Source organism: Danio rerio, chromosome 15 (genome assembly GCF_049306965.1).
Source record: "Danio rerio strain Tuebingen ecotype United States chromosome 15, GRCz12tu, whole genome shotgun sequence".
NCBI classification, from domain to species: Eukaryota; Metazoa; Chordata; class Actinopteri; order Cypriniformes; family Danionidae; genus Danio; species Danio rerio.
In genome coordinates, this window is record NC_133190.1 from 42,907,727 (window position 1) to 42,932,458 (window position 24,732).

At 37.2% G+C, this 24,732-nt stretch overlaps 1 protein-coding gene across 1 annotated transcript; it reads left to right on the forward strand.

Moving 5' to 3' along the window:
- On the forward strand, positions 1–24,127 carry efhd1 (EF-hand domain family, member D1). Its single transcript, NM_001305594.1, has 4 exons — positions 1–304; positions 14,194–14,341; positions 20,643–20,777; positions 23,415–24,127. The coding sequence occupies exons 1-4, from the start codon at positions 39–41 to the stop codon at positions 23,547–23,549; spliced, it is 684 nt and encodes a 227-aa protein (NP_001292523.1). The 5' UTR covers positions 1–38; the 3' UTR covers positions 23,550–24,127.
- The last annotated feature ends 605 nt before the right edge of the window (positions 24,128–24,732 follow it).

The window sequence follows — 24,732 nt, forward strand, 5'->3', positions numbered from 1 at the left end:
AACAGCTGATCCCGAGCAGAGCATCATCACAGTCCGCAATGTCATCCGAAGAGCTCGCACGGAAGCTGCAGCGCAGGCTGGACGCCGACACCAATCCCGGTACACAGGACGAGGAGACGCCGGTGAAACCCGCCACTACCATGAGCGACGACACAACCTCTGAACTGACGGAGAAACTCAACCGCAGACTGGACATCCACGACGGCACCGCGAAACCCAAGCAGATGAAGGTGTTCAACCCATACACCGAGTTTAAAGAGTTCTCACGCAAACAGATCAAAGACATGGAGACAATGTTTAAAAGGTGAGTATGGTGTTTTAAACATTTATCTCTATGCATACAGATTTAATCGAGTTAATGAAGGTGTGTAATGTGCTGATATGACTTGTGGTGAACATTATTTTGGGTTATATTGAGTTTGTGTGCTTGTAGTAGACAGAGAAAGAGAGGGGGAGAGTTTTGGGATCACCGTGTTCCTGCGTAAGAAGGAATCTTTATGAGTCTTTTCAGCTCATTTTTGATCCATTTTTTTTAAATGTTATTTTTATTTTCCTTAATCAATACAAAAAGCAACAACAATTATAAAGACTAAAAAGAAAAAAGGAAAAAAAATGAAAATGAAAAAAAAGACAATTTTTTTAACTACCATTATCACTTCAGTTCCTAGAGCATTATACATGGGTCAACAATGTCACACATATATATGTGACCAATGGGCACAGGCAATATGGTGATCGTGCAGACGATGTCAGGGTTATACCTTCAAACTGTTATCCTTGGCATTTTGCAATTTTTGATCCATTTTTTTCTTAAGTTAGTTATGTTATAAGCATGTTTTTAATTCTAATTAATTTTAAGAATTTTATTAAAATAAAATATTACATAAATTAAAAGTGGACATTATTAGCATAGTAACAATAAAATATGAATTTATTAAAATTCATATTATTTAATACTATTTAAAATGAATAGATGACAAAAAATCCTGGTTGCCTTAAATTTTTAAGCTGAATCAAATTACATTTTTGAGTACATTGAACTTATGTTAAGCTGACTTAAAACAGCTCACCAACAAAACAACCTTTAAACAACCTAAAACAATCAATTTACAACATGATTAACTTAGTTCAATAAGTTACAATGAACTAAAAACATATGCTGTCATGACTAATTGATCATATATTTTTTTACAGTTTAGGAATTTAACATTAAAAATAAGTTTTTTTTTTATATTTCAAAGTTTTTATGGTAAGTGTTGGTAATGTGATATAAATATTAAATATTAATGCAGTTAGAGTGGGAGTAAAATAGATTCCTATGTTTGTGTATGTGTGTGTGTGAGAGAGGGAGAGCGAGCGAGAGAGTGAGTGAGAGTGTTTTGGGATCATTGTGTTCTTGGATGAGATGAAATTTTAATGCTCATATTAAATCCCTGATTATTCTTGATTTTTTTGTGTGTGTGTGTGTGTGTGTGTGTGATCTGAGTATTATGGGAGAAAATCTCTTTCTCTCTGCTTTGGTGCTATGCACATTGCAATATCGTTCATTCATTATTAATGCAAATTGACTATTATGATTATTTTATTTAAGTACTGCATGAGTAGAATCTCTCAATAAAAGCAGGACAGACTAATAAGACAGAATTCTCACATTAAATTAGCACAAATTCCCTCTTTGAGCATTCTCACCGTGCCAAGATAATGTTTTACTCTAGGGTCCCTCTCGCTCTCACCCTCTCTCTCTCTGAACAACCATTGTCCCGCTTTCCCTCATTATTTTAGTACAAGGGTCCACTCACAAACTCTACGTCCCCATGGAACCCACTCAAAGTGCAACAATGCCATCTTTGTCTGTTTGTGTGTGTGTTTACAGCGACTCAGAGGAGTCTACGATGAGAGAAAGTCTCTTTCGTTTCATGCAGAGATGTGAAATGGATTAAAGTTTAAAAAAGTTTATTTATGTTTTCTAACTAAAAAAACAAATAACAAATGATCCACCGTTTAGTGTGAGGAGAATTCCTGGATGTGCATTCCACCTCATAATTTTTCTCCCTGCACATCAACTTTTGCTGACAGATCACGGTTTTACCTGAGTTCATGGCTTTTTTTAGCTGATCCCAATGTTAATTTTGTCCTACATCAGCTTTAAGATCAAGCGCATGACTTATTGTACATAATATATGGGTTTAGCATTTGGCTGTTAGAATTTTAAAGCATCATCAGCACTCTCTTTATCAAAACTGTTAGATTATAAACTGTATAAAGAAAACAATCTCAAAAAGTATTTAGTTTAAAACAATGGTTATCAAACTGGATGTCCCATGAGGCTTTGTACGTCAGGACCGTTAGGTGTATCTGTTTGAGCCAGAGAAGGGCACACTCTGGCCCACTTCACATCAGTTCAACCCAGTTTCATCAGAGATGGAAAAAGATGTCATGTATTAGAGGAAAATGGGTCAAAAGCAGAGTTAACACACTCATAAACATAACACACACATACACACTTCTGAATTAGCACACTGCAGATAGATATATTCATGGATGGATGGACAGACCAAAAGATGAATATATAGACATATTGTAAGATAGATAGATAGATAGATAGATAGATAGATAGATAGATAGATAGATAGATAGATAGATAGATAGATAGATAGATAGATAGAACAGCAGACATAGATGGACAGAAAAAAAATGGATAGCTGAATGCATTTTAGGACTCATATAAAGATGGATGAATGGACAGGTGAAAGCATGGATAGATGGACAGATAAATATGTATAGCTGGATGCATTGCAGAACTCATGGAAAGATGTATGGAAAGATGGATGGATTGATGTACAGATAGATGGGGAGACAGACAGACAGACCATTGGATGAATAGAGGGATATATGGAAGCATGGATACATGGATGGATGGATGAATGGATGGACAGATAAACATATGAATGGACAGAGCAATGAATAAATAGATGGACAGATTGATGGATGGATAGATAGATGGAAGCATGGATAGATGGACAGATAAATAGATGGATATATGGACGCATTGCAGGAGTCATGGAAAGATGGATGGATGGACGGATAGATTGATAATTAACAGATAGATTGATGAATGGACAGACAGACAGACCATTGGATGAATGGATGGATAGATGGAAGCATGGGTACATGGATGGATGAATGGATAGAAAGATTAACATATAGATGGATCGATGGTTGGACAGACCAATGGATGAATGGATAGACAAATTGATGGATGGATGGATAGATAGATGGAAGCGTAGATGGATGAACGGACAGATATATAGATGGATAGCTGGACACATTGCAGGACTCATGAAAAGATATATTGGCCGATGGATGGATAATATACAGATTGATGGATTGATGGATGGACAGATAAACATATAGATGGATGGGCAGTTGGACAGACCAATAAATAAATGGACAGACAGACAGATTGATGGATGGATGGATGGATTGAAGCATTGCAGGACTCATTGAATAATGGATGGATGGATGGATGGATGGATGGACAGAAGGATGGATAATATACAAATAGATGGATTGATAGACAGACAGACAGACAGACTACTGGATGAATGGATGGATAGATGGAAGCATGCATACATGGATGATGAATAAATGGACAGATAAACATAGATGGATGGATAGTTGGACAGACTAATGGATGAATAGACGGACAGATTGATGAATGGATGGATAGATAGACAAATAAATTGATAGATTGCTGGAGGCATTGCAGGATAGATGAATGGAAAGATAAATGGATATTTTACAGATAGATGGATTGATGGATGGACAGATAGACAGACCATCGGATGAATGGATGGACAGATTGATGGATGGATGGATGGAAGCATGGATAGGAAGTTTGGATAGATAGAAGCACATATGTACAAATGGATGGATGAATGAATAAACGGACGTATCACAGTTTCATCAAAATATTAAGCACATCTGTTTTCAACATTATAAGGAATTGAGTTGATAATCAGCATGATTCTGAAGGATTTTGTAGCCCTGAAAACTGGTGCAATGATGCTGATGCTGCACACATCACAGGGAAAAACTACTTTATATATAGTTAAACAAGCCGTCATAAAGCATTCAATCTGACCACAAACATCTGAACGCTACTATATAAATATAATCTATGATTTCTATGTACAAATGTGCAGATTTAGCTCAGGGAGGGTGTTGACCTGGAATGTGTCCGGCATTCATGCGGCAGAACCCACATGCCACTCTCATCCTCCTCTTTCTGATTGTTATTCTCTCTTTTCTACAGCAGGTCAGCTTTATTAACCCTTACCTCCTTCATGCCGCTTCAAGTACAGTAGCTCACAAAGGCTTCTCATAAGCGTATCTGCAGTTCACGACAGATCCAGGGTCAGCCTTTGTACTGGACTGCAGTGCTCTGAATGCCAGGCTCTATAGCTGAATCTGTGCCCCGAGCCTTGGCATCTATAAATACCACAGCAGGAAACCAGAGAGGACAAAGCGAACGTCCACACACAAACACATGCCTCGCACCCGCAATTACGTCAGGCCAGTTTGTGTTTTCGTGCATCCACACACATTTCACTGCCGGGTGTGTAGGAGTGTGTTGCCAGTTGCTGAAAGCAGTTGCTGTTGTGGTCAGCAGATTCACAGTTGTCTTTTAATCAGGACGGGGCGAGTGTGAGCATGTCTTGGTAAGCATCCTTCACAGGCCGTGTGCTCACTAATATGCTTTACTTTAAAAATGCGTATTTGTTCCTCTCCGTTTCGGCTTTCAGTCCACACTGAGACAGTGCTTTTAGGAAATTAATTTTTGAAAACGCTGTCTTGGGATGCGATGATTAACCGGTTTCACTATTAACCCTGATTTAATTCGTCACGGTTAATTATCGTGAAGGCTTTTCAACCCTGTGGTTTTGCACGAAACAAAACTGCAGCAACTAGACAAAGTTATGCCAACTGTGAGCTAGTTTGTACACCGAGACTAATAACCACGCACAGTGAACTGACTATGACTAAGGCTATTAATTAAGGCAAGCTCGTTCAAGTTCGTTATTTGCAAAGGAAGCACACACACGTAACGCATTCACGCTTTTCAGGCGCACCTAGTTAAAATGACATGGGGCTTTTGTGACCGCGGGAACTGCATACGTCTGAAGTTTAAGGAAGAAGCAAAGTAAAGTACAAAGGGTTTACAAACCCACTAACAAATAATGGCTGATGAGAGTGATCATGTGGCGAGTGTTGATCCGCCAGCTGAGATTAATCGAGATTAACAGACTCAAGCCTGTTTACACCGTAAGCGTGAGCAGCGCATGTTTTTTTTTTTTGGCGTCCATGTTAACAGATTAGAGCTTTTATACTGCATGCAGAAACAGCGTGAGCATCACTGAAGCAGCAGTGCCATGATAGTTTTGGCACTGGGTCTAAAAAGTAGCAATTTTACCCAATAAATGCATCAATAATATCCACTGATTTTTATATAGTCAATCAAATTAGCTTTTAAAAAAGCAACAAATATGTAGTTAGGCCCGAACTACAAAACCAAATTTAAAATAATTTTAGTTTTAAACAAGTGGGGTTTTGAAATCAATGAATGCTAAAAATCATGATAACCGTGAAGCGAGATTATTGCTTTGACTATAATCGTACAACCAAAACTTATAATCTTTGCATCCCTAATGCTTTCCATATTGCATACATTTTTTTTTTTTGCATTCTGGACTGTGAAAATGGAGGCTTTTGAAAAATTTTGCCGTTTTTAGGGCTGCGCGATTATTTGAATTCGAATTGCAATCGTGATTTAAAATGTTGTGATTAGCTAATCCCAAGAGGCCAACTAAGATCGCAAGTTCTTTCGTTACAAACATAATACATTAATTTCAGGTTTCCCAAATCCATCGTTCCAACGAACATTCGCAAATTGCGAACTGTGGCGCAAACTTGTGCACTTGCAACTACACCTCTGGAGCTGTAGTTAGAAACACTCTCAGAAATAAATCTACGTGAGCTGTCACTGGGGTGGTAACTTTTCGAAAGTTACAAATTTGTACCTAAAAGGTCTATATTAATTCCTCAAGGGTGCATATTAGTACCTAAAAAGTACAAAAGTGTTAATTGAGTTACAGTTGCCTTTCTATAAATTTGCACCCACAGAACTGCCGCTCACATTATCATTTTTCTTTGTCAGACCATTCTATGTAAACTCTAGAGATGGTTCTGCATGAAAATCCCAGTAGATCAGCAGTTTCTGAAACACTCAGACTAGCCTATCTGGCACCAACAACCATGCCATGTTCAAAGTCACTTAAATCACCTTTCTTCCCCATTCTGATGCTTGGTTCGAACTGGAGCAGATCGTCTTGACCATGTCTACATGCCTAAATGCATCGAGTTTCTGCAATGTGATTGGCTAATTAGAAATTTGCGTTAACAAGGAGTTGGTCAGGTGTACCTAATAAAGTGGCCTGTGTGTGTTTGTGTGTGTGTGTGTGTGTGTGTGTGTGTGTGTGTGTGTGTGTGTGTGTGTGTGTGTGTGTGTGTGTGTGTGTGTGTGTGTGTGTGTGTGTGTGTGTGTGTGTGTGTGTGAATAAACACACAGTACAGACCAAATGTTTGGACACATCTCATTCGAAGAGTTTACTTTATTTTCATGATTATGAAATTTGTAGAATCACACTGAAGGCATCAAAACTATGAATTAACACATGTAGAATTATATACATAACAAAAAAGTGTGAAAATGAATTATGTCGTATTCTAGGTTTTTCAAAGTAAAAAAAAATTGCTTTGATTCCTGCTTTGCAGACTCTGGATTATTGTAGACGTAGCCAGAGAAAGAAAAAAAGGATGCTGAGTGAATAAATTGAAGGGCTTTATGCAGCACATTAACAGTAAGGGTTGAGCTGTTAATGACCTTTCAGAAACAATGAGCAAAGGAGGTGAGATTAGATGGCCATTCAGAGTGACGTTATGAAAGAGACTGATAAAAAGTTTACATTGTTTCAGAGGTTTCTCTTCAAATACCACAGGAGAAATAAAACATGCACATGCAGAAATGATTGAGAAGCACTAACAGTGTATTTCTAAAAAGCTCATGAGCTAATGTTGATGTTACAACTAAAATACAAAGTGTAAAACAATTTCATTGTTATTTTAAAATACTTGGTGAGCTTTAAGGTGCTGCAATGCCGTTTGCATTGATGAAATCATCCAAAGTAGTAAATACAGCACATTAGTATTCAAAAATTTGTGATAGATCATTTTTTTTGTGGGCAACATGGTTAGCAATGTTGTCTCACAGCAAGAAGGTTGCAGAAGAGTCTCAGTTGGGCCAGTTGACGTTTCTGTGTGTAGTTTGTGTGTTCTCCCGGTGTTGGTGTGGGCATCCGCTGCATACAACATATGCTGGAATAGGTGGTTCATTCTGCTGACCTCTGAATTAGAGACTAAGCTGAAGAAAGATGATTTAATTCATTAATATTTCTTGTGCTGTTGAAGCCTCTTATATATGCCATTCATAAAAAAAGTGATGTTTTGCATTTTATTTTCTCAGTAATTATTGCGATAAGTGATATTATTGTAATTTTAACACCATTCTGGGGTGTTAATGATCGCAAACTAATATTCAAACAATCACTTGTGAGGATATTGACACATCTTTGATGCAATAAAGCCTCATTTTCATGTCTTTTGCTTCAAATTAGAGGTCACTGTTTAGTAAAACCCTTTAAAAACCAAATCATCAATAATTATTTATTATAATTATTAATTATTATATCTGTAATCAGTTAGACATGCAGAATTTTAGTTTGCCAATAAGATTAATTCTACAAAAATGTACAATTTAAATTAATATGCGCTTCTTTTAAATACAGATGCAATTTAAAGCTTTATTTTCTGTTCTTTTATTAAATCAGAAGATAAAGCTTTCAAAATGATTACATATGAGCTTAGATTTCTCAGTGTTGGTATACTCAGTACACATTATCAACAAACAAATGTATTTGTGCAAATTACATATTTAAAAAGCTCCAAAAATGCTAATTTATTCAATTAAAAAGGCTGACACTAAGCTTGTAACTTTTCAAACACACGACTCAGACTTGACAACTTCACTTGTGCTAATTTAAGCTATTTTTAATTAAGCTGTTTTCTTTCATGGACAGCTGTTTTTATCTTTTGTATCTTGGCTGAAGGCTGTTTGCTTCTGATGTCCGTCTTTATGCCTACATTCGCTCACAAACTCAGGATCATACCTGAGTTAACAGTGAAAGCTATTAACCAGCATCAAGGTATCCACAAAGCCTGATTGCACTGATTTGGTTTAGTAAACTTGAAACTTATCCTGTAATCCTGAGTTTGTTCAGCCACCATCATGGAACAGGCCCCCGAAAATTTCCTAAATACACTCAACCATATAGACTTTCCCCTCGAAAAAAACTCTTTTCTCCATATGCACCAGACACTTTACTTAAACTCCACGTTACAAGGACTGAATAAGATAACAATGTTTACCTGTGAAATTACCACACAATCATGTTGCACTACTTAATTTCTTTACCTCTTTTGCACAATATATCGCGCAATATAGTTCTGTTTGATGTTAAACATGCTTGTACATGTTTAAAGTTAAGTATTTATAGTATATGTATAGTTTGTTGGCCTTATAATGATCTTTTAATGTATTTAGCAAAATTTTAGGGATAAAGTGTTTTTACAAATTTATGTTTCTATTTAAAGTTTACTGAAGTTTCTGTATAATTATTTAACAGAAAAAAAGTAAATTTTACTGAGGATTTACTGTAAATTTACGGAATCTTCCCGTTTTTTTTTTTAAAGAAGGAAATTACGTTAAAAAAAAACTGAGAATGTACTGGCAGAAAATTACCAGTATATTTTCTGTTTTTTACGGAAGTTTTACAGAATTATTTGTTTACTAGAAAAAGGAAATTTCTGTAAAAAACATAAATGTGCCGGTAATTTTCTGCCAGTACATTCTTCGTATTTTTACTGTATTTGTTTTATACAGTGTATAGTAGATTACGCCTATGCTATGTAATGTTTAAAATGTCTTTTATGTCTGCCATTGTTTTTATTCATTCATTTTCCTTTTGCTTAGTCCCTGAATTATCAGGGTTCGCCACAGTAGAATAAACCGCCAACTGTTTCGGCATGTTTTATGCAGTGGAATGCCTATCCAGATGCAACCCAGTACTGGGAAACACCCATACACAGTCTCATTCACAAACACTCATACACTACGGCCAATTTAGTCCATCCAATTCACCTATAGCAGAAGTCTTTGGACTGTGGGGGAAACCGAAGCACCCAGAGGAAACACATGTCAACATGGGGAGAACACGCAAACTCCACACAGAAATGCCAGCTGGTCCAACCGGTACTCGAACCAGCGACCTTTTTGCTTTTAGACGACAATGGCAACCACTGAGCCACCGTGCCACCCCGGCATTGTTTTATATATTTATAATTGTTTATTTATGTAACTCCATGGTCCTGCAAGACATGACATTTCATTCCTCTTTATGTCAACACAGGTAGAGGAATGACAATAAAGCAACTTGACTTAAACTTGTCTAACTTGAACTCAAAATCAATAAAGTGACTAAAGTGCAAGTGAACATATATACAGTGAACAGGAGTGTGTTATTCTCATCTGTTTGTTATCTGATTGACCGAAACCTTTCTTCCAGGTGTAAATATACAGATTTTGAGATTTAACTGAGATCACACTAGATTAGGGTAACCTTTACATCTGCAGAAAAATCGATGAAGTCTCTTAGACGTTCTCCATTTTCCTGAATAAAATGGCATCTCATTGGTGATTTATGAGGAGAAGTAGATGCTCACCTGTACTTCTTCAAGCACAAGCAGAACATGCACTTTCTAAAAGCATCACTCAAGTTAAAATAGAAACTCGTGCCCGCTCCTGCAATCTCAGACAAACACTTCTCTCTCTCTTTCACCTTCTCTCTCTCTCTTCTGCGGGTTGGTGTGGCAACAGCTGGCGAGCCGCTATAAATACTCTCCTCTGTTAGAAGCTCTTTTTCCTGCTGTTTCTTCCATCACTCTCCTCCTGCTGATCTGCTGCCCTCCCTCTGGATAAACCTCCATGTCAGCAGTCACTGTTAAGTGTTGCTAGTTGACTGATATGAGCTGAACGATGCTGGAATGCAGTATGCGTTCATAATTTAATCCAAAGCAGCACACTAGTGTTCAAAATGTTTCGTTGGTAAGATTTTTTTTATCGTTTATTTTTTAAATATGTAGAGTAGGCCATTTATAATAATAATAAAAAAGTTGTGCAATATTTTGTTACAGAAAATAATGTGATAAGTGATGTTGTTGTAATTTTAAGACCACTTGATGTCGCTGATTATATATATTAGTTATCCAACAGCATTTTAAATAATGCAAATAGGGATAAACCATGCCAAGAGCCAAAACCTTTTATTCTGAAGGCTATTTAGATTCTGATATTTGATGTAAATTACTCAAATATCCTAATATAAACTTTAACACCTAGGGCCCTATCATACACCCGGCGCAGTGTGGTGCAAGGCGCGGCGCAATAGTCTTTTGGTAGTTTCAGCTTGGCGCAAGAGTCGTTTTGAGGCGTTGCTCTACGCTGTTTAAAGAGCAAATGCATTTGCGCTCATTTGTGCGCCCATAGGTGTTCTGGTCTAAACAGGAAGGCGTTCTGAGGCGGACCGCTGGCGCGTTGCTATTTTGAGAAACTATAATAGATTTTTCATTAGACTAAAACTAACCCGGTCTAAACTCCGGCGCAGAGTTGCGCCTCGCTTACACACTGCTTAATACGCACAAGAGAGCAATAGGCAAATATCTTTACATATGAAAAAATTTAAATATTAAGGATATATATAGGATATAATAAGAATAGATAAAGAATATAAATATAAAGGATTAAAATATTACAAAACATATTATTTTCTAGCCTACATAAATATGAAAAACACTGCTTTTATGTCTTCTTCATCTCGGGAGGCTTTTTCAGTTCATTCATAACAATTTGATTTTGTATAATGTTATTATTATTAGCAGTATTATTTATTATATCCATATTTATATTTGTTTTATTAAAAACAAGCTTAGATTTGCCCACCTGTCAGGTTTTAGACCATATGGGTCACAGCAGTTTTAGGATATAACTCTGAACTCTGATTATTGTTCATTTATTTGTTTGCTGGAAATTATAACTGAATTTAGAAATATTTTTGAAACGAATATTTGCGCTTAACAAATAAAATGATTTATTTATAGACTAATTGATGTCTGTGCGTAAAGGTTTTTCTATCCAAGAGCGAAAGTGAAAGTAGTTCCATTATCTTTCATTCTCACACAGTAGATGCTCTGTTTAACAGTTTTCTGTTAAAAAACTGTTAACTGTTAACAGTTTGCTTGTGAAATGCTCATTTTTTTCCACTCAGACTTGCGCGACAAAGCTGGCTCTTAAAGGTAATGGGAGATGAGACTCTAATTGGTTTATTCTCAAAACACACCTATAACTCATTAAGAAAATAAACTCAACCCTTTTAGCCCATGCGCCTTGGTGCAAAGCAGGTTTTCCCGTCCTTAAATTAGCAAAAATGCGTTCTGACACGCCCTAAAAGCGTTTGTGCCCTGCGTTTTGCGCTCTGCGCATGGACCGTCAAAATAGAGCCCCTAATGTAGAATGTAAAGTGTTATTATGTCAAAATTTTATTTAATGTTATTCGTGAAGTTCTGCCATTTTTATAATGTCATGGAAGTTGACTGCAGCTTTTAAACTGTTTATTAAGATGGGTTCAATGCATGTTTATTCCTATAGCACTTTTACAATGTAGATTGTTTTAGAGCAGCTTAACGTAGATGTTTTAGTAAATTGAAACAGTGTCCGTGCAGATTTCGGAGATGAAGTTCAGTTTAGTTCCGTTCAGTTTAGTGTGGTTTTAATTTTCACTGCTGAAACTCCAAACACTGAAGAGCAAATTCATCAATGCGCAGCTCCACAAGACCCAAACCAAGCAAGCCAGTGGTGACAGAGTTCTTTCAAACCTTCAGTAGTTTTTAGCAAAACATTTGGTTTTGTGTGATAGGTTTTACACATTGCATCACCAAAAATGGTGTACCAAGCAAATATATTGATTATTGCGACAGGTGTAATTTAAAGGAATGATTTTTGCTCATGGCTATCAACAGCATTTTTCACTATTTATTTCGTCATAACCAAGCTTTCACTGGCGATAAGCACATTGAACATGTAAAACTTGTGGTTGTTGCAATAGTCGTCCTCATGCTTTATCCATGTGTATTTAGCTTTTAAGCTTTTTTTTTTTTTTTTTTTTTTTTTTTTTACTTCAGTTTGACCTCATCCACTACAGAGCCCAAAACCCCTATCCATTTGTTTGGGCAGAAGTTACAAGCCATGAAAATCAAAGGAAAAAGCGTAACTCTCATTGTTCAACCACTTTTTATTGTGTCAAAATAGAAAAAAGAGACTTGAGGTGTTTTGTTTTATTATTATTTTTTAACTTATGACCTGTTTATACCAGCCATTACGTTCATATTAGTATCCTTTGTCTAGTCGTAACATTGCCGATCAGCACAAGCTAATATCCCAATGTGCATGGGCCTTTATGATCACCTGCATTTATTTGATCAAGAATACTGATATTGAAATATTATTACAATTTAAATGATCGTTTTTTTTTCTGTTTTAATATATTCTAAAATACAGTTTATGCAAACTTCCGCATAATTACGCCAATCTACAGTTTCACTGTACCTTTTCTTGATTGCATTGTCTGTTACTGATTGCTGATTAATGTATTTAGTAATGTAATCAATAGGTTACTTATTTTAGATCATGCATTCTGATCACTTTTTAGATTACTACCTCAAAATTCCATTACTTCTATACCACATGAGCTAAAAGTACCAGTTGAGATCGATTAATAAGCTAATTTATGTCAGATTATTAATGATCTGACAATGTTGTCAACAGCAGACGCAACACAGCCAGCATAACACAATAATACAATCCTAGAAGGTAAACTGATACACAATTTAGTTTTTCCCCCTCCAAACACAGTAGAATATTTTTTAAAATGCTCACTTAGTTTTTCCCTTGTACTTGCTGTACTTATTTTGCATGGAGCTCTCGCGCATTTCAAAACGGCACATGCTAATGACGTCTAATGATTTATGCATACTAATGATCGTGCTTGATTAACCATAATTTAGATTACGATTAGGATAATTGAATCAGCAAGAATTATTGACTTGCATCCCTAGTGTGAACAATAAATGAGTCTTTATCCAGTGATCTATGCATGCTAATCACCATTCTTAATCAACCATCATTTAATAATTATAATAATAATAATAATAATAATAATAATAATGATCATGTATTTTTTATAGCACCTTTCAAAACTTAATTCTCTAAGCACTTTACACTAAAAAGATACAGATGCAAAACGTATTTTGTATAACAATAAAAGTAGAGCATTTCATATAAAACATGAAACATAGATAAAACATACAATATCTAAAATCATTTAGACGTATTGATTTAAATGATCATCAAAATTGAATCAGCATGGATTAATCACTGGCAAAATGTATCCAAATGTATCCAAGGATTTATGCATGCTAATCATCATTCTTAAATTCTCTAAGCTCTTTACACAAAAAAGTGATGAACCGCCAATTATTCCAGCACCTGTTTTACGCAGCGGATGCCCTTCCAACTGCAACCCAGTACTGGGAAAGACCCATACACTCTCACATTCACACACAATCATACACAACAGCCAATTTACTTTGTTTAATTCACCTATAGCTTATTCACCTATTGCGCAGTCTTAGACTGTGGAGTAAACCAGAGCACCTGGAGGAAACCCACGCCAACACGGGAAGAAACATACACGGAAATGCCAACTGGCCCAGTTGGGACTCAAAGCAGCAACCTTCTTGCTGTAAGGCCACAGTGCTAACCACAGAGCCACTGTGCTGCCCATATCTTAAAAAGATCATCAAAACTGAATCAGCATTGATTAATCACTGGCATCCCTAGTGTGAACCATGACAGAACTATATTTTTAGTGTACTAAGATAGTTTTTGTGTATGCTTGTGTGTAGATTTGACTCTGGTAAAGACGGTTTCATTGACCTGATGGAGCTGAAGCTGATGATGGAGAAGCTCGGAGCTCCACAGACTCACCTTGGCCTGAAAAACATGATCAAGGAGGTGGATGAAGATTACGATGGCAAACTCAGCTACAGAGAGGTATGAACAAACTGTTTATATGTCTCTCTCTCTCTCTCTCGTGTGTGTGTGTGTGTGTGTGTGTTTGCTCTAAAATATATTCCTTTTAATTGTCTGGATAAAAAATATTTAAATATTTTGGAGCAGTAAACATGTCAGGCTAAATAATTCAAATTATTAACGTCTGCTGTCTTCATTAGTTTCAAAAACACAGATTTCATTACATCTCGAAAAGGCTTCTTTGGATATCCTTCTTTTCCTTGGATGTAAAGTAAAGCCATTGTACTGTTCAAGTGTACAGTATTCACCTTATTCTCCGTGGACAAGTGGGCGCTGCCATTTCAATCTTTTTGGCACAAGACTTCCGGTCTCATTCATTTCCATTCATTTTTAGACGTTAAAAACTGCTCGTTTCGCTGTTTGATGTTGCAAACTGATATTTCCTTGTTATATTATTCTACTTGGTCTGTATAGTCATGCAAGCATTTGTTTGTAGAGCAAGTAGTTTGATCGTTTTTTGCCGTTTAGTATTTCTAGTCATTTCTCCCATAGGCAACTGAAACGGAAGTTCTAAGACAATCGCGAAAACCAGCGCACTTCCGCATTTTAGAATAAGGTCAATAGCATGCTTGTGATGCTTGCTGGAGCAGTAGCTCTTGATTTGGATGCTCCTTTGCTGCTGGACATACTGTGTTGCCCTAAAAATTAAAATGAAATAGTCTTTGACAACAAAACAGCAACTTGCATATACTTTGAAACTTTTATCAATGTTATCAGTTTTAAAACCTTGACTTTTCCAAACTGTGGTAAACCTTGAAACCTGTTCCCATCATCCCATGCCTAGTGTGTGTTCTTGCTGAACCCGATCTGTCATAGTCCTCGAATGCTGATTGAATCTAGTGATTGAATCTTTTTGAGAGATTACCTTTCTGTGAACTGCGTTAGACTCCAGTGATCCTCTCACAGCACAGTTCTGTTAGTTGTGTACCAGATAACATCTCTGACGGGATTACAGCTCTGATTACAGCTCTGATATGGGGATTCACGCGAAATCTGAAAAATCAATCACATTTAGGCACATAAGCTGATTTACACGTGGTGGATGATAAAATGGGATGAAACTGGAGTTCAGATTTACTTGGAAAGCAAAGAGACCACTAACATGCATGTTGACAACTAGTATATAAGAAGGGTGGTGATATATATGTTAGAAATTTGATGTATGTGTGTGTATTTAAATAATGAGACACATTATTTAGTGTGAGGTATTTTTAAAATGCAAAATGCAGATTGTTTCCTATGAGGGTTGGTGCAAGTGGATAGAATTGCTTGTACAGTATAGGCAAAGGCACGGCAAGGCAAGCTTTATTTATAAAGCACAAATTTACACAACCGCAGTTGATCCAGAGTGCTTTGCAGTAATAAATCTAAAAGAAAATATAGACTTGTATTTAAAATATAAGAAAAATATATATAAACTGAAATACAGATATAAAATAACATGAATGCATCACTTAAAGGCAAGGTAGTAAAATATGTCTCTAAATTGGATTTAAAAGTATCCAATAATGGAGTAATCCTGATGTTGAGAGGGACACTGGCTGCGTCCGAAACCGCCTACTACTCAGGAGGTACTGCATTTGAATTTAAACATACTACTCGGCCGTTAGAAAAGTATGTTCTATACAGTATGAATGTGAAAAGTATGAATGAAATACGGACGTACTACATCCGCCATTTTGTTATGGTCACGTGACCTACCTGCGTAAGATGCGTCGCTTCACTTCCATACATGAATTCTCTTGCGGGGCATTATGGGATAGCGCAGCGTGCATGAAATGCGCACTTCAGAATCCCGCCGGAAGTAGTAAGTCATCCGGGTTCTTCTCGCGTACTGATTCTATGAATTCTATGAGCACACTACTCGGCTCGCATACTGATTTTAGCGTACTGTATAATATAGAAGTATGCAGTTTCGGATGCAGCCACTGTTCCAGAGCATTGGGGCCACAACACAGAAAACTTGACAAAGTCCTTTTAAGGCAAGTCATTTCACTCTGTGGCCATCTTCTCGGGCATTCTGTCTGAATGGGGAAACATCAAATTCTCCAAAATTGCTTGCCAAGCTAGCCATTGAATTTCAAGTTAGGAATCACCAATAACATTAAACAACTGTGTCTTGATTGGCTCCTGTACTAGAAGGCAGGCTTCATTTGCTATACTGACCGTTACATTTTTCCCTATTCTTACTTATACGAGTGACACGTTGTGTATTCTATAGTGTTTGAACTCGATCCGACCTTTTGACTTGCAGTGAGACCGAGGGACAGTCAGAAGAAACTGATCATAGGACCTTAATGGCCTACAAGCTGTATACGGCCTAATAAGTTCACAGATATAAACCGGGGCAGAATTGTGCAATGCTGTATATGTGTAAAGAAAGATCTTAAAATCAACTCTGAGTTTTATAGGAAGCCGGTGCAATGAGGCAGGGATTGGGGAGATATGATCTCTTTTCTTAGTTACTGTTAACAATCTGGCAGCTGCATTCTGAACCAACTGTAACCGAGACAGTGTTTATTGAGGTAGACCAATCTACAAAATAGATTTTTCAAAATAATTTCAAAATAAAAATAATTTAAAAATTATACTTTTTTGTTTTTTTGACCACAAACTCTGCGACCCACTGAAGTGGGTCACGACCCACCAGTTAAGAGACACTGCAATAGAGCACCTTTGGGATGTGGTGGAACAGGAGATTCACATCATGGATGTGCAGCTGACAGATCTGCAGCAACTGTGTGATGCTGTCATATTAATGTTGACCAAAATCTCTGAGGAATGTTTCCAGGGCCTTGTTGAATCTATGCCACACAGAATTAAGGCAGTTCTGAAGCCAAAAGGGGGTCCAACCCAGTACTTGTAAGGTGTTTCTAATAAAGTGTCCAGTGAGTGTATTTACTAATATTAACATACTTCATTTTAGCATACTCTATTTTGAACTTGCCGTAATTTTTTTTCATACATAATTTAAACAATATTTACCTATCCAAAAAAATTTGATAGAAAATTATAAAAATATAAATATAGAGAAACTACAAATGTTATTACAGTTACTAGAAGCTAATAGTTCAAGGTTTGTAAAAGATATAGATATAAAATAGACATTATTTAGACCTTTTTGGGGGGGAAGAAGCTCATCATAAGAGGAGAAACACACACACACACACACACACACACACACACACACACACACACAAACACACACACAAACACACACACACAATCACAGATGCACAAACAGGTGTCAGTGCAGCTGTGTTCAATACAGTCAGTCTGTTGTGTGTCAGACGAGGCTCTGACTCTGTGATTGGACAGACATTCCACATGGATAAGATTACGCACACACACACACACACACACACACACACACACACACACACACACACACGATTGTGCAGAAAATGAGGGGAAACCTGATATGAGGTCATTGGTTTGTCCTCTCCCTTCCTCTGAATGAAATCACTCATGTTTGCATACGATCTACAGACAAGTGAAATAAAAGACACACTTTACTGTTTGCTACATATCACAGTAAATAAAAACAGCTCGACTCATGGATTATGTGCTGACATAGACTTTGATTCTTTAATGTTTATTTTTAGAAGAGCATAGAAAAGCTTCCTCCTATGAAATGCTGATAACCTTCCAGCCACTTGAAGTGTGTGCGTGCCTCTGTGCGTGTATGAGTATGTGTGTGTGAGTGTGTGTGTGTATCTCGTATTCCTTATGATATGGGGACCAAAACGTCATCGATGATGCGCTGTTCAGTTTAACAGAACAGAAGTGCTCTCACTCAGCACAGTGAAGATTTCTTTATATTGTTTTAGTGGTTTGTGATGCTGTGACACGCTGTCAAATATTTCACCGAACAGATCAGAATGTTTTGAGACTCATAAACTACCATAAAGTCCTCATAGTGCAGGAATTAGGAGGTTTGCTAAAGGTGCAGCTGTCGTGCAGTGAGGGGTTTGCATCTTTAATAATCTACGACAGTTTGCATTCATTAAAGTAAGAATGATTAATGAATCCATATGAAACAGCCCCTTAAAAGTCTCGTCTTGTCTTCAGTTTTAGAATCAGGTACACTTTGTACTCACACTACAAGCGCACCGCACCTGAGCACCAAAGCGGCCAACTGAACCACGCCTGAGCCCGATTCAGAGTGTATCGTAATGTTTTCTGCATTGTGTTAAAATCACTGACACATCATACGAATGTTTGCCTTTATATCACGTCCTCGTTTATTCTGGATAACATGAAGGAACATATAAGAGGACTTGTGCAGCCTAACAGAGTAGTGATGTATTCACTCGCACTACGAGAGAAAAATAACAAACAGAACAAAAAATAATGAGAAATAATCTCCTAGCCGCTGTGTATACATCACAACCATGCCTTAGATCACAATCATACAATTACATTCATCGGGATTCATTAGTTAAACAGAATATGACACTCGTTAAGTCACTGCATACACTTGTGTGACCTACTGCTGCTGAATCTCATGCAGACTGGGGAGAAGCAAAGCGCACGCACTACCCAAATCAACATGGAGACAGGAAACCCCAAATATGGTCATGACAAGTGGAATCACAAAATAACAACCATTTTTACCTTTCTGTTTTGCACCTGCTACAAGAGCACTCACACTTCTTTAACGAATTAGGAAATGTGCCTGGGAACGGTTTGGATTGCATAGTGTGAGTGCACCCAAAGCGTTTGCTGCTATAAATAAGCTTTGTCGTGTGCAAAATTTTGTTTTCTATTTTACACCAGAAGATGGCAGCACATGAATGAACACACAAAAAATATGCACATTAGGGTGTTTTGCTGCTATAAATTGTGTGTGAGTTTGTAAGTTAAGACTGATCGAAATTGACTCGTATCACACTGCAAAAAATGCTTTTCTTGTTTAGATTTTTTGTTTTGTTTCTAGTCTAAATATCTAAAATTTTTAAATGAAGAAACATTTTCTAGACAAGTGAAACATATTGTCTTGTTTTGAGAAATAATGTGCCAATGTTAAGTGAGTTTTTCCTTAAAACAAGCAAAATAATCTGCCAATGGGGTCAGCAAGATAATCTTGTTTTTTCTTTTGACGTACGATTGTTTTGCTGACCCCATTGGCAGATTATTTTGCTTGTTTTAAAAAAAAAACTCACTTAATATTGGCATATTATTTCTCAAAACAAGAAAATATGTTTTGCTTGTCTAGAAAATTCTTCTTTATTTAGGAATTTTTAGATATTTGGACTAGAAACAAGACAAAAAATCTAAGCAAGAAAAGCCTTTTTTGCAGTATATGTTTGATATTTATTATAACTATGGTATAAAAGATGAGAAACTAACTAACTAACTAACTTTATAAACTCATTAAAGCCTCAATCACACTTCAAGCGACTCACAGGGGCAAAACAACAAGTGTTCATTTCAACAAAGTGTGAGAGACTTCCGACGACCTCCGTCTATGCGAGCAACAGTGAGCAAACATTCAACTTTATGTAAATGAAGAGCGACTTTCTTAAGTGACAGCCAATTTAGAGCAGCAGTAAAGCTCACATGATCCTCTCTCAGCTCCTGCAGAGGCCAGTTGTATTCTCCATGCTGTAGACCAGGGGTGCTCAATCCTGTTTCTGGATATCTATCTTCCTGTACAGTTTAGCTCCTACCCTGATCAAACCCAGCTGAACCAATTAATTAGGACCTGAAATCCACTTGATAATTACAGGCAGGTGTGTTTGATAAGGGTTGCAACTGAAATCTGCAGGAAGGTAGATCTCCAGGAACAGGATTGGCCACCCCAGCTGTAGACCTACACAGACCTGTGTTGCAGCAGATCGCCATCCAGAGCAACAGCCAGCTACAAAGCCACCGCTAGTGTGAATGAGGCATAAGTCACTGTATTTTTTCAAAAACGTAACATTTTGATGTTTTTAAAGGCAAGTTGTGTGGAAAATGCATCACAATTTCCCCTGAATTTTCTATTTTATATCAGAAGGTGGCAGCACACGAATGATCACACACAACAATGTACATTAAACATTTTTCTGCCATAAGTTGCATGTGTATGTATGTGTGTGTGTGTGTGTGTGTGTGTATGTGTGTGCTTGTGAGTTAGGAATTGCCAAAATAGACTTGTAGCCTATTATATTTTCTGACATTTAGTGTAATAATGATATCAATGATGAAACAAACATAATTAAACCTGTATCTTTATAGATTGTTGTTCATATTTTTTGTATTTGTGTGTGTGTGTCAGTTTCTGCTGATTTTCCGGCGGGCCGCAGCCGGTGAGCTGCAGGAGGAGAGTGGACTCATGGCTCTGGCTCGGCTGTCAGAGATCGACGTGTCCACTGAAGGAGTTCTGGGAGCCAGAGACTTCTTTGAGGCCAAGGTTTGTCCAGTTTTGCTGCATGGACGTACACTGCTCGCATGCGCTTCAGAAAGAGTATTATTGGACTTAGTCTTCCCTCTTGTGGTCATACTGTGTAACCGCATGAAAGTTACAGAATGAAATTGCAGCAAATGTGGTTATACTAAATGCAGCCTACTGCAGGAATAAAGGATGTACAGTAGAAAACAAACTTTAAAACAGTGGTGCATTAGTTCATGTATTTACTAACATGAACAACAATTAGTGATACATTTATTACGTCTTGACATTAGTTAATTTTATATAAGTTAAATAATGTCAGTTCAGTTGCTGACAAACATGAATCTGGATTTTTTTGGAACTATGATTAGTAAATGCTTTAAAAGATTATTTATACTTAGTTGATGTTAGAAAATACACTCACTGGTCACTTTATTAGGTACACTTTATTAGTACCGTGTTGGACCCCCTTTTTCCTTAAGAACAGCCTTAATCGTTCATAGCATAGATTCAACAAGATACTGGAAATATTCCCCAGAGATTTTGGTCCATATTGACATGATAGCATCATGCAGTTCCTGCAGATTTGTCAGATGCACATCCATGATGTGAATTTCCCATTCCACCACATCCCAAAGGTGCTCTATTAGATTGAGATCTGGTGACTGGAGGCCATTTGAGTACAGTGAACGCATTGTCATGTTCAAGAAACCAGTCTGAGATGATTCGCCCCTAATGACATGCCAGGTTATCCTGCTGGAAGTAGCCATCAGAAGTGGTCACTGTGGTCATAAAGGGATAAACATGGTCAGCAACAATACTCGGGTAGTCTGTGGCGTTGACAAGATGCTCAACTAGAACTAATGGGCTCAAAGTGTGCCAAGAAAATATCCCCCACACCATTACACCACCACCAGCAACCTGAACCGTTAACACAAGGCAGGATATGTCCATGCTTTCATGTTGTTGATGCCAAATTCTGACCCTACCATCTGAATGTCAAGAATCCTCAGACCAGGCCACGTTTCTCCAAACTTCTATTGTTCAATCTTGGTGAGCCTGTGCGAATTGTTGCCTCAGTTTTCTGTTCTCAGCTGACAGGAGTGGCACCCGGTGTGGTCTTCTGCTGCTGTAGCCCATCTGCCTCAAGGTTGGCATGCTGTGCATTCAGAGATGCTCTTCTGCAGACCTCGGTTGTACCGAGTGGTTATTTGAGTTACTGTTGCCTTTCTATCAGCTCGAGCCAGTCTTGCTATTCTCCTCTGACCTCTGGCATCAACAAGGCATTTGCGCCCACAGAACTGCCGCTCACTGGACATTTTCTCTTTTTCTGACCATTCTCTGTAAACCCCAGAGATGGTTGCGCGTGAAAATCCCAGTAGATCAGCAGTTTCTGAAATACTCAGACCAGGCCATCTGGCATCAACATCCCCATTCTGATGCTCGGTTTGACCTGCAGCAGATCATCCTGACCATGTCTACATGCCTAAATGCGTTAAGTTGCTGCCATGTGATTGGTTGATTAGAAATTTGCGTTAACGAGCAGTTGGAATCTGCCAGTTACTTAACAAAGTGGCTAGTGAGTGTACATTAACTAACATTAACTAATAGACCATTATTCTTCACTGTTACCGAAAACTATTTCACAAATAATGAGTAAGGGACAATAAATTCGGCAGTAAAATATATTTAAATACCTGTAACAGCTACTTGTAAAACATTGAGTAATTTTAGTAATTGTTGATTTCAGCAAGGCAGGATTTCTTTTTAAGTGAAGCTTTTCGTCTAATATTTATATTTTACTATATTTAATCTTTATTGCTATAATCTTTATATTTACTGTTCCTTTTCAGTCTCATTGTATTTATAATCAGAATTTTGCAAACTAGTCTGACACAAAACAGTCAGGATATTTTTAATAAAGAGTGAAAATGGTGCTGGAAATATAAAGGGTTAGTTCACACAAAATTCTGTCATGATTGACTATTAAAGAGCTTTAATTTTATATACATAAATTAAATCTCATAGTCTTCAGCTTTAAGTTTAACACAATCAGATATTCACTCATTCATTTTCCTTTAGCTTAATCCTTTTATTCATCAGGGGTTGCCACAGCGGAAGGAACTGCCAACTATTCCAGCATATGTTTTACACAGCAAATGCCCATCCAGCCTCAACCCATTACTGGGAAACATCCATTCACTCTTAAATTCACACACGCTCATACACTACGGCCACTACACAGAACATGCAAACGCCACACAGAAATGCCAACTGGTCCAGCTGGGACTCGAACCAGTGACCTTCTTGCTTTGAGGTGGCAGTGCTAACCACTGAGCCACCGTGAACAAATAAATTAAATAGGGACTGAAAAAGTTGTTGGTTATATACAGGGTTAGTAAAATTGAAATTTGGTCATTATTTACTTTTAAATCTTATGGTCTTCAGCTTTTAAAATGAGGCAATCAGATATTTATTACTGCAAATTAGAAAGTGTGCACAACAAAAAATCGTATTAAAAAGCATTTTTTTTCAGAAGAACAGCATTAGTAAAGCCTTCATCTGTATATATTATAAGCATATCACACACTTAATTTGAAATTCATTGTCTTCATATATTATGTGTGCGTTATCATCTGTGTATTTGTGTGTGTGCAGGCTCAGGCTCTTTCAGTGCGCAGTAAGTTCGAGGCTGAACTCCGAGAGGAACAAGAAGAGAGGAAAAGACTGGAACTGGAGCGCAAACAACGGCGAGCTGCATTTAAAGAGCTGCAGTCCACATTCTGTTCATAAAGAGCTTTATAATTCAACAGATACACACCTTTTACACACGCACACAGCGCTCCTATAATGTTCCTCACACCTTCTATTGTAATGAAACCGACAGCGTTATTTGCCGCTTACAGCTGTCCTGAAATATGCATGATGAGGAATTTGTTTCACGGCTGTGGAAAAGAAAAGGAGGAGCGAGTGTAATTTCAGGAGACTTGTAAAAGTAGGCCTTAAACTCTAATAGACTAGATTACGCTTCTGTTTTAATCATCTAAGCAACTATAGGCTATATTTTTAGAAACAAAAGAGGTTTATTGTAAAGTCATTCTGTGCTAATCATCATTGTAATCACATGCAGAGTTGGTGGACTAAATATGACCAATCGACAAGATTTGAATCGAGAAGAATTTTTATTTTTTATAGATTTTAAACACGTTTGCTTTTGTTAACATTTTTGTTTTTTTTACATTTTTGTCACTTAAAAATATGTTTGTTCAGTTTTGATTAATTGTATTTGATCTGATGTTCATAAAATCTACCTGTAACTTGTTTTGCCATTTGCAATAAGTTCATTAAATCACAGTATTTTTCAAAATATATGTATTATTGTGTATTTTAAGACAAAAATAAGCTGCTTTGTGTGCAAAAATGCTCTTTTCTTGTTCTGAATGTTGTATTGTATACCAGCAGGTGGCAGCACATGAATGAGCACACAAAAAAAAAGTAGGCTGTGACGTTGACACAATGCTGAATTGGTACTAATGGGCCCAAATTGTGCCAAAAAATATCCCCCACACCATTACACCACCACCACAAGCCTGAACCATTGATGCAAGACAGGATGGATCCATGCTTTCATGTAGTTGATGCCAAATTCTGACTTATTAGGTCAGGCAATGTTTTTATAATCCTCTATTGTCCAATTTTGGTGAGCCTGTGTGAATTGTAGCCTCAGTTTCCCGTTGTTAGCTAACAGGAGTGGCATCCGGTGTGGTCTTCTGCTGCTGTAGCACATCCGCCTTAAGGTTGGACGTGTTGTGCGTTCAGAGATGCTTTTCAGCTTACCTCTGTTGTAATGAGTGGTTATTATAAATATAAAAAAAATATTCACATTAAAGGGGACCTATTATGCCACTTTTTTTACAAGATGCAAAATAAGTCTGATGTCTCTAGAGCTGGTGTGACCAACCCTGTTCCTGGAGAT

Excerpts from the sequence above, each read along its gene's own strand:
- efhd1 (NM_001305594.1), top strand. The coding sequence starts at position 39 with ATGTCATCCGAAGAGCTCGCACGGAAGCTGCAGCGCAGGCTGGACGCC. Across the intron at positions 305-14,193 it reads ATGGAGACAATGTTTAAAAG|ATTTGACTCTGGTAAAGACG; the intron begins GTGAGTATGGTG and ends GCTTGTGTGTAG. Across the intron at positions 20,778-23,414 it reads GAGACTTCTTTGAGGCCAAG|GCTCAGGCTCTTTCAGTGCG; the intron begins GTTTGTCCAGTT and ends GTGTGTGTGCAG.